Genomic DNA, 12317 nt, shown 5'->3' on the forward strand with positions numbered 1-12317 from the left:
ATCTCCTAAATATTATACCTTTTAGACATGGGGTCAAAATAGTGATGTGTAGTTTGAGTAATTAATGTCAACACTATGTCTCAAACTATAAGCTTATTTGTTTATTTTTTGCGATTGCACTTTCACTTTAAGCTATCTATCTTGTTTTTGTATTTTTGAAGATCCCTATTCCCCCTTTTTAAATTAAAAGTTTTTAATCGTATTGTTTCTTTACTTCTTATGACCATCATGGACATAAATATGTATAATAGCAATACTATCCTATTGAAACAGTTTAGTTGGTGTATGAAACAATGACAAACTTTGGATTGGCTTCATGCAGATTGGATGGCTATTGTTCTTGATATCGTTGCCACAATGTTATCATTGGTAGTGGTACTGTACGTATGATCACTATGATGTATGGTGATCAAGATACCACATGTTATGTATATGCTTGTAATATATATATATATCTAGTATATTTATACCGTGTAGCTATATGGGTAGTTTGTAAACACTGGATTGGAGAAACTACTGAACTATACTGGAATGGTGCACGGGCTGGATTTTGTAACCGCATGAGTTTTGTACATGTATACACACATGCAATGCATGTTGGCTAGTATTCATATATTTTTTATTGTAAAGCCATATATATATAGATAGCAATATAAATTTTTCAAGCTATGTAGATGCATACGTATATATTCAATGTAAATATAAGACAATGTGTCAGAATATAATAGGATGTTTCTTATAGTTGTTATATTTCCCCCTTCCTCTGTCTCCTCTCCACTGGCCACTGTAAGGCTTGTCATGGTTTTGTTGCAGCTGGCCAGATTTCCTCTTAGTGAACATTCTGTACAATCTAAAAGGTCGAAAACTTGTTAATTAACAGTCATGAATAGGTCATATTGATACACCTTCCCCCCCCCACTTCGTTTCTGATTAAGTTTGGGTCGTGACACTTCTACGACTCTTTTCCACTATGTTAACCCTAAACTCTGGTGGGCCATCGCATACTTTATCTGAAACTAATAATTTTCTAAATAAAATATATAGCTACAAAATTTTTGCCTCACTTTCGCATCTTCTGCTTGCGCGATTCTTGCCATAGTCAGCTTCAAGGATGGCTACTCTTTCTGCAGTATCTATAAAAGTCGCAATCACGCAGTGTTGGCTATAATTCGACACTTAACATCAGCCATCACCGTAATTGCCGATCCGATGCTCGAAACTGAGCTTGGTGCTATCTTTTAAACTACGACTTAAATATTTCTGTTGTGGGAGATAGCCTAAATGTTTGTATAATATGGTTGAAATCGATCATGCATTGGTATAAAAAACTGTGATTCTGTCAGCAGCGTCATGTCCCCAAAGGCAGGAACCCTGTATATAAACAAATGATATGCGACATCAATACAGTTGCAACAATAAGTTAGTAATTGCTATGGTACGTGTGTCATGCCTGCCATATAAACATTAAATTACATCCACAGAATGTAGTAGATTATGAGGTTCCATATAAATTATAAATTACGTTAAAACTATTGGATGCCAACGGTTATACAACCACTGTTACTTGCTAGATAGTCAAATAAACTTAAAACTACCCTACACAATGCAAAACGATGCATTTAGTAATACTGCCCAGGTTTTATTACAATACTCACAGCCATTGTGCCGTAGGCTGACGGAACAATACTAAATAATAATAAAGAAGAACAAATGGGCGATCTCTATTATGAACCACTACCGTGGTTCGTGATGAATACTTAGTAAACCATAAAATACACAACCCTGTATAATCCGAGCGCTTTCGAAAGGTGGGCGTTCCTTTATCAGGGAACAAAGCCTCAGGTTATAGGGTTTCATATTTTTGTCTTTAATTGATTTTTGAACTTGCATATTTTCCTAACATCATGAATGGCGAATCATAAAATGACGAGAAACCTTTAAAGGTTAATAGTAATTTTTTATTTTAAAAACAATCTATTTTACTGTTTTTGTCATTGTTGGGCCTAATGCTAACTTTACAGATTTAAAATTGCTATTTGAAATAATCAGGATATTTGAAATAATCAGGATGGGGGGGTTGAAGGGGCAAAATTTCTGTGCAACCAAATCAACGGCACTATTTGTGCAGGGAAAAAGAGGGTAGATCATTTTTCTGTGCATGGTAAAAAAGACAATTTCTCAGGAGAATATCTAAACATGAAATGGAACATTGTCAACAAAATACAAAATTTTATGTGACATTTGACTCTTTTATTGAACTCGTAAGAATAGGGAGTGAATATTTTAAACTTCTGATGATTATGTTAGCCTACATGTATTTTTATTTCAAGTGATAAGCATAAACTAAAAGTAGATTGAACTTTTAAAATATTCCTGCAATTAAAAGTTTAGTATTAAATACTAAAGTACCATGTTTTAAAATACAAGACTCAGTCCCCATAACGTGAACGTAATCCAAACCATAGATATAAATAACACTAGATTTGACAGTCACTACTCTTTATAATTGAGGAGCATGTGCGCATGCGGCAGCCATTGCCATGTCTTGTAGTTCGAACTGGCAGACAATGTAAAATGGCTGCGAATAAGTCATGACCCGAAAGACGAAGGGAACACAGTGCTATGCCATAAATTGCTACACATACCGTAACTAAGAATCGAAGTCGGGGGTGTTACATTCCACAAATAAATAAAACTTTTTGTTTATAATATATTAAGCTACAGTGGGTGACATCGCAGTGGACATGGTGGCTATATCAAACTGGTGTGAATGTTTACATCTAGTTTCAAAGTATATATGCGAGTCTTTTTTGGAAAGCATTTCACCTAACAAGTCGAAATTACAGATTGATAGCTTTTGATTTGAATATTAAGGACTCATATAAGTTGAAATAATTATCCACGACATTCTAATGTCGCCTGCTGACCAATCAGGCTATACAGAGACGCCACCAAAACATACACTGTCTACAGATACATCTTCTATGTACATTCACTTTTGATGTTATCACTGAGTGTCAATCTAGAAGTTTATTCAATGTACTACTTTCCTTAACGGGTGAGAGAGGAAATGTGGATTAATTTGTGTGGTTTAAGACAAATATAGTCTGATCAGTGACGTTATGGTTTATCCGGGAAATAATTCAAATATAGGCCTAATACTGTCAATAGACTCATTCTCCGAATTGCATGAGAAATTACATTTTTGCAGGTGGCCCCTTACTGTCCAAAATCGTTGAGCTGTCAGTGTCATTATGGTAAGTAATCAGTATGTAGTACAAGTGGCCCAAAATATTTTGTGTGGCACAGCGGTATGTCTGCGGACTTACAACACTAGAATCCGGGTTTCGATACCTGCGGTGGCCAGAGAACAGATAGCCCATTGTGTAACTTTGTGCTTAATTACAAACAAAACTGAACAAAAACAAACAACGACACATTAATGTAACTGATATATATATATATATTGTTACATTTACTTGTAATGTATGTGTGAAATATCAGTTAAGTGTATTAGATGTATAAATGTCTTGCACATTGCCGATTGTGCATTTGCATGTTTACATGAAAACAAAGTACTGCAGAAATGATTCTCACATAAAATAGCAGAATTTAGCTAGCAAATAATTATGAATTGTACATTTAATGGTGAACATTTTTGATTATGTTGTAGATAAATATATTCCTGCATTGTTTTTGAAACTAATCCATTGTAGGGTACTGTACTCAGTTGGAAAAGTCAGGCCTGTGTCCACAGTATTTCATTACTTACTCATGTTTATAAACTTGTAAAAATACTCTGAGGCATACATTTCCCACATGATCGTTTTCCGAATAAAAAAAATGGTATTGAAAGTAAATTGGATATATATTGTAATATTTTGATTTGCTATTATAAATTATTGCACAATTGTAAATTTATACAAGTTGAAAAAGGACCATTATGAACTGTATTGAAGTGTCCATGATAGGAAAATGTACTGGTCATGAAAATTTAGGTATGTACATGATAGAGAAAGACGCACAGGTACATACAGCTAATATTAGACATATATTATCGTATGCAAATTAGATAACGCCAGAGTAATGAAATTGTAATGAAAAATGACGCATCGCATGTGTTTTTAATTATTAAAGTATATACCCATAAAGTTGACTTTAAAACTTACAACTTTAGTTGCACATGAAAGTTTATATAATATGTAATTTCATAACTTGTCATATTTTTCTCAAGTCAACATCAATTAAATATATCAGATCAAATGTAAACATTATTTTCACGCTTTAATCTGCACATGGCTTGTGCTACACTGGTGATATATGATTTTCATGTAGAATAAGATGTTAGCATAATTATGTAACCTGACTTTGTTATGTCGACATCCATGGGTGAATCCCACTATGGGGAATGATATTTGGTCTTAATGGCAGGGTGATCTTGAGTGCCACTGTTCTAATGAGGAGAATCTTGTTCTGATTACAGAATAATAATATTAGTGAAATATTTTAAACTGGGTTTTACCAAGATGATAATATTACGGGAGGAATTCTTTATATTTTTTCTTTACAATAAGAGACTGATTATGTACATGAATTAAACGACAATAAAAATTGGAGGATTGTAGCAGTCCCCCCCTCCCACCCCCTACACTTCAAGCCTTTAATTATAAGACCTTGCAGAGACAATTTAGAGAGAAGGGACTTAGATACAAAAAGATCTAGTATTAGGTCAAGGGAGGGGAGGAGAACATGACCATTCGGTAAAAAGAGGAAAAGGGGGTCTTTAAAGGAGTAACATTGCTAAATTTATTGTTTTTAGACCTAGTACAGTATATGTAATACATTATTAATGAAATAGGTGTAATGATTTGTGTTACTTCTTTTGGACTTCATGTGCAATATATATATATATATATTTCAAGCATTCATATCAATTTTTGCCACAAATACTCAAATAACTCCGAATGAATTTTATTATAGTAAAATCATACATTTTCTTAATTATGTCCATCCACTTCAATTAAGAACGTTGATGCGCCACCTCTTGTTCATTGACAACAATATTTGAGATATATATTTTTCTGTGACGTAATAAACACCGAGGAAAAATAACAAATTTTAATCTTAAGATTTTCCTCTGGGCTAAAATCCAATGCATCTTCATATGATAGGTCAGATATGTGTGTTTTGTGAACGATTTTTTCACTAATTTCTAAGTTAAATCAGGTTTAGATTCTCTTGGCTTGACAAATTTATTAAGACCAAATAACAAAATTATTCAAACGTCTAGTTTATATGGAAAATGGCTTGAAGTTTTGAAGTGAGATTGCCTTTGTCAGTTCGACTGGCGGGCTTTGAAAGTTAAACACATAGCAATAGCGGCTGTTGCGCATGCCGAAAATCATGTGAATTCCAATCTAGTGTTATTTATATCTGTGATTAAAACTATGAAGTTAAATATACATGGATAATATACTAAACGGAATTGTTTAAAAAGGCTGCGCCTTTAAGTATCCCTCAGAAATGTCCAGAGCACGTATAAACAAACAATTTTTGTTGTAATTAAACATTAAACAATTGTTTAAATATGACTTTTTTTGCTAATTAAAGAAAACAAAACAGAATATTTATTTTATCAAGTTGATTACTTTTGCGGGAGGAGGGGGGGGGGTATTAGGAAAATTTTCTGCCACTAGTTCTTCGTATTGTCCTTCAATTTTTTCATCCTATTTATATAACATATATTTAGTATGGTCATCATTAAGAGAACTTTGACATACTTTTTTCGAAAAATTAGAAAGCTTTAATTGTGGGTAACAATAGTACAGGTCTCTGGAATTGTTACAAATATACCTCAAAATGTTATCGACTTATGTCCATAATATAACATTACACACGTACCACTGTTTTTGTAATATAACAACCCGAATGAACATTAGGCCTACATGTGTAATTGCTTTTATGTTTAATTTTTGGAATATCGGTGTCATCATAAAAAACACTGTTTACTGTAGGTAGTATTAATACTGTTACGTCTCCGTTTGTTAATTAGCTTTCCATAACTTCGTTTCCGACGAAACTTTAGCGACACAAGTCCTTACTTAATAAAACTGGTTTATTCTTTCCGAATACTGCCTGATCTCCTGATCGGAATTTAGGTCTTAGTGACCTAGGAGGGTCAGGTACTCTGAGACCTCTTCCTCCTCTTTCCGAATACAACTTTACGATACACTTAATTTCAATATTCGCGCTAAAACAAACACTATAACGAACGTACGTTAACTTCAACAATACCCTGTGACTGCAGTTCAATTACTCACTATCTACACACACATTGTTGTTCCGTCACGTTGTCACCCTCTTTTATATACCAGACTACCCTATATCTAGTAAATGCTAGAGCATTCGCCAGTACAGGATAGTTCTAGAAACGTGGCGTCACACTAGTCATGTGACTCGCTGACGCAACAATGCTTTATAATTGGCATGTTGGACATCGCTTTAAAGATATGGGTAATTAATGTTGTGGATGTTTATGGCCAATAGTCATAATTAAGGTTGTAATCTGTGAAATAGTGTATAAGTGCCGAGCTTGGGAAATGCCTTTTTTCAAGCCCAGAGTCCTTTTTTATAGCCTTATCATTCAGATAATTTACTGTATTATGAACAAACATGCTTTAAAATATTTGAAGCTCGATTTTGCATCATAAATATCGTAGAGTCTATTAATAAAGGTTGAATACTCAAAGCACCTAGAATTTTTGTATTTTTCTTATTTAAAATGACTATGGGATTGTTTGTTTTGAATTTCGCTCAACACGAGGGCTATCTGCGCTAACTGTCCCTAATTTAGCAGTGTAAGGCTAGAGGGAAGGCAGCTAGTCATCACCACCCACCACCAACTCTTGGGCTACTCTTTTATAGTGGGATTGTGGGATTGACCTTCAAATTATAAAGCCCCCATGACTGAAAGGGCGAGCATGTTTGGTGTGATGGGGATTCGAACCCGCGACCTTCAGATTGCGAGTCGAGCGCCCTAACCACCTGGCTGGAATTGTTTGTATGCTGCTCCTTTTTTTTAAATTTGCTTAGAGCAGTACGTTTTGTTGTATCGAACTCATATGATAAGCAAAATACGAGAGTGTTTTCACTTTTTCAAGCTCCTTTAATTTAAGGAAATACTGGATTAATTGGGTAACTGTTGCAAAATTAATTTGAATGGAAAAAGAAATAATAAAATATATTTTTTTAAAGATTGTTAAAGTAAGCTTTCAGTCTGTAGCCTAAATGGTTTGAATTACTTTTGACATGAATTTTCAACACTGTGTTTGGTAGTAATGTTGGTAATTTTCTTAATGTACTGCTTTCTGATGTAAGAACTGAACGTTTCTTTTGACGGTTACGATTAGAGTGTAAAAGTCTAAAATTTTCAGTGTTACAATTACCATCAATTCCAAATACCACTAAACTATTTTAGTTGTATTTTTTTATCAATAAAATTCTCAAGGCGGAAGAAAAAAAATCAATGGTGCAGTCTGTACTTGGATTTGCCCTTCGTCACGGAGTTAGACCGGTTTGGGGGAATTCCACCTTCCATGTCTAACCCCACAAGAGAAGCATAACAAAGATTAAGGCCAGGCCCCTTACAGTTGTGAAATTCTGTTGCTTGTTTATATGATGTAGGCTACCCTTCATAAGTAACCTTTATTGATATAAATATTTTTAAAAAGTCGTAACTTATTGTTACTAATTAATTCTTCTATTGTTTAATTATCATACACTGTAAAATGTTATGATGCTAACTTTATCATCAACGTTGTGTATCATACATGTAGTTGTTATCGCCCAGTGTGACGGTAGTAAAGCAGAGCTGTTTTTGTTGGTTTCAAGAGTAGCCCAAGAGTTGGCGGTGGGTGGTGATGACTAGCTGCTTTCCCTCTAGTTTTACACTGCTAAATTAGGGACGGCTAGCGCAGATAGTCCTCGTGTAGCTTTGCGCGAAATCCATAACAAATAAGCAAGCATTACTAGTAATTTGCTATGAGGAAAAGTTGTCTTTATGAACTTCCTGTATAATAAAATTAATAGCATTGGATTATTTTGTATTACAAAGTGAGACATTGTACAAATCAACACAGAATAATACTTATGTTTAGTAATATTGCCTGTGTGCAAATGTTACAATTTCCGGTAATATTTTTCCTTTCCTTGAGATCTATCTATCTCAAATTCAGCATATGAAATGCTATTTATAATTTCGTGAGAACATGTACAAAAATGATATTAACTATCTGATATTTCTTCTGGTTAAGGATCAGTTTTAAGATGGAATAAAATATTGGCCGGCGTTGCTTAGTAGTTATTGTGCCGGACTGTGTACTAGAAGGTCCAAGGTACGCGCGCGATGCCGATGATCATGTATCACAATTCCAGCCATGGGTAAATAATAAAGAAGGATGACCAATCCCATTATCCGATTCAAAGTCGGATAAAGCTTTTGTGATGGCATGTGCTTCTGATTGGCTGCATTCTCTCTGGTTAGTATCTCAAAATTAGGGTCGGTTGTGTCTGAAGAACTCTGTGTGTGTCTGACCTGGCCGTTTAGCCCACATGCGCATAAGATGCCATTCAGATCGAAATTATTAAAACCACATTTTTTTTTACCTTGAGGTACCATGATGTTATCTCAATGAACACTTTAATATATTTTTATATATTATTAATACAATCAACTTTCTTCATTATTTACTTTGAGGTCAGTGTAACATCAGATCTGCAATGAAGATACCGTACAAGAAGCACAGACATAAGATTGAAAACTGGGTTGTTTGCTCTCAGAATAGCATGAACCTAGAACCAGAGATTTAAACACCCAACTTTCAGGTTTTATGATAAATATTCCTGTAGCTTTACCTCAGTCTCAGTCAACATTCGAGTTGTAGTTTATGTTGCTTTTCTTACATTTATGATGTTAAAGGTCTTTTATTATTTATATTTTATTACAGGGAATTCACTATGAGACTACCGAAAGTTTAGAGATGGCTTGAATGGTTAACAAATAGAAATTTATTACGAGTTTAACACAGTAACAAATGTACAATGTTTCAACAAAGTTTTGTCATCATTAGGTACATTATTGAAACGTTGTGCGTTTGTTATTAAGTTGTAATAAACTAAGTAAAGTTTTTTTCGTGTGAATCTTGTTATAAAGTCTTCTTCGTTACCCATTCAAGTCGTCTCTAAACGCTATTAATATAGTTTATGTATCCATTCAATTTTGTTTTTATGTGATTACATTTAAATATAGGTAACACCTACCATAACTATACTGGCAGTACTGAATTTTTATCGCATTTATAGAGGGTTGATAGAACCATGTGATTAGTATTCAGGGAGATATCTCAACAAATGCGAGTCGTGGCGTTACACGAACGAGATCATTAACAACTATATATATATATATTTGGTTCACGATGAATTCTCGACTATTCGACAGCGTATTATAACGCTTCCATAGCTAGACATGAGGTACTTGAAGTTTATATTTTTTTTTACAAGTTACTTTTTATCTAATCTGTGGTATGCAGGTCCACTGAGTGATAGCTAATAGATGTATCTGCAAAACGTGGATTCCGAAAATTCACTCAGAGAAACAGAGGAAAGAAACAATACACAAACACAAGTGAACAAGTAAACAAAAACCTTTGTTCACACTAAAAAGTTGTATCATCAGATATTTCACTTACTGGCCAACCTACAGTTTTCTTTTACCTTCATCCTCTAAAACGTGGCCACATAAGACAAGAAGAATTCAAAATTAGATGTGCTGCATAGAGGTATTGTACATGACGTCACAAACTTCCTGTTTCATTCACTGATCTCTGTACAATATTTAGATCAGTGGTTCCGTTCAGCGCCTTCATTCCCATATATATCATTAAACAGCAATCCGTATCAATACAAGATTAGGTAAGCTTTGCGTGTGTCACTTGTCCGTTAACAACGCCTTTGGTATCAGAGATTCGTATCCCTACGCCTATTAATTTTCTTTATGGACATTATTAATAGTATTTGCGTAGTCAGGTGGATATATTTAACACAAAGTTTGTGAATTACTACTACTACATTTTTTTTCAGAAACTAATCTCGAGACAAAGCATTCACTATCACTATCATATAGTGTGTGTAGGGGGGGGGGCAGCTGGGGAGCTTGGCCCAGGCATTCCAGGAGGCCCAGACAACGTTGGCTACTTGGCCTACACCGTTGCGTCGCATGTATAAAACATAACAGCCTACTGTGTGACCATCCTGGTCATGTTAGTGTAAACAACTCATGTATTCTGATTATCTCGGAGTATTTTAGGCACAACTTCTGAAAGTTCTGAAAAGGAGGGTTCCGTCTTAGAAATGCAAAATAATATTAGATAATATTTTGATGCATAGGATAACGTGCATAGCAGATAACATTTAACAAAAGTTCAATTGATGAGCTATACACATCTCTACCATTAAGTTTTTAGTTTTGATATGTGATGACAAGCTTATTATATAACGATTGTTTATCTAATCACTTTAGAAGAACTATTTGTACCCAATTTACTAAATCTGTATCAAGTCTTACATTGCGAATTTATATGTTAATGTACCACGTTAGTGTCCCAAGTAATTTTATGCATAGTACATAACCTATTTTACTTTACCATGATAGCTGTAATATACGTCATTATGGTATATATGAAATAATATCATAATGTACTGATATTGGACGTGTGCAGTACCATCTTTGAACAGAACATATATAATATATATATATATCCGGGAATATACGTTTCTAGCACTAAAATAGGGCCTCCTTTGTTTTGTTTCTAGTCTTTCTTTATGGAGTAACTCTTCTTAAACTTCCTGTTTTTACAGTAAAAACGATGCCTTCAAGGCACAAGCTACATGGTAGGATTACTAATATATTTCCTGCGGTGAGCTCGGTAGGACAGGGTGCGATTAAAAGCTTGGTTTAAATTTTCCGTGGAAGAGGGCCCAAACAAAAGATTTGGCCCGTTTCAGTGGGCGTCAATGAAATCAAACACACTTCTAAACTAAAGCTACTCCAAAACAATAGGTACACTATTTGTTTTTATTATTTCGAATGAATGTGAACCAAGTAAATACAATATGCAAATAACCTAAGGAAGGACTGTGGATTCTCCTTTAAAGTTTACATAGTAATCCTTAGTGTAAATTATGAAGTTGCTTAAACAAAACAGTAATCAAACCTTTCACAGGTTACTGATAACTGAAAAACAAATTAATAATCAGTGTATCATATATATCCACAACTGTTACAGTTGTGAACTGGAGATATGCTTTTAAATGCTTTAGGTATTATACTTATAAAACAATTCTATTTCATCTTAGTAGTAGCAAAGAGAAACCATTCTTAAAGAAACTAAGGAATTTGTATAATTCTTCAGATTGTTTTAAAACTTCATACATGGACGTAAAATCAAATGATGATTTGTAGTCAGGATCTGTTAAAAACAAAAATGGACAGTGACTCTTTCTTTATCAATATAAAAAATTCTAATACTTTGTTTTCTCCTGTGCTGAAAGTATGTTCTTATAATCAGTTGTGATGAGGCAGTAGCAGTACAGAGAAATTCTTCAGTTAAGATATTTTTATCTCTAGATAATTTTATTGAAAACAATCAAAGAAATTTTATACAAAAATCGAAAAAGGAAGAACTTATAAGAACATATAATTAAATGTCTCAAAAGTGGATGAGTTATAATTCAAAAATGCCTTATATGAAATACCACTCATCTAAATCCTCAACCTTTGTTACAGAATACTAAAAATAAAAGTCTTGAATTTACAGTTTTTATGTGTTTATATAGAGTTATGAAATATTTAAAAAAACCATTTGATCTGCTTGACACATACGTGCTAGAAAATTCATAATAATTTAGGATTATTCCAACATGAATAATATACTGGAAAATGATCTTTTATTCCTGTCATTAAACTGCTGCCAACTTTAAATACAATGTGTCTATTAGTCTGTAGACTAAAATGATTACCAATAATTTTCAAACATGTGGGTAGAGAAAGTAATAGTTAAGTTTCATAAAATCTTTGTCATATCTTCGACTTTGCATAAATAGAAATCACTGTTCAGTATCTTGTGCAAAAGGTGTTCAGGATGAAATATAGTGTTACGTATTAGTTTGTTTGATAATTTCCCATAAAAATTCTTTCTAAGAAACTTCAGCAATACAAGTCCTTTCTTAATTAAAATTAGTTTATTATTTCTCGATAAAAC

The 12317-nt window shown here is 33.6% G+C and overlaps 1 protein-coding gene across 1 annotated transcript in view; it reads left to right on the forward strand.

Annotated features, from left to right (window-relative positions):
• Nucleotides 1-8059: 8059 nt before the first annotated feature.
• LOC106459588 (kin of IRRE-like protein 1) overlaps nucleotides 8060-12317 on the forward strand; it is a 46903-nt gene continuing 42645 nt past the window's right edge. Inside the window, 1 exon segment of the mRNA XM_022386249.1 lies at nucleotides 8060-8112. Within this exon segment, the coding sequence (XP_022241957.1) occupies nucleotides 8060-8112 (53 nt within the window).

This window comes from Limulus polyphemus, unplaced genomic scaffold (genome assembly GCF_000517525.1).
Source record: "Limulus polyphemus unplaced genomic scaffold, Limulus_polyphemus-2.1.2 Scaffold28, whole genome shotgun sequence".
Classification (NCBI taxonomy): domain Eukaryota; kingdom Metazoa; phylum Arthropoda; class Merostomata; order Xiphosura; family Limulidae; genus Limulus; species Limulus polyphemus.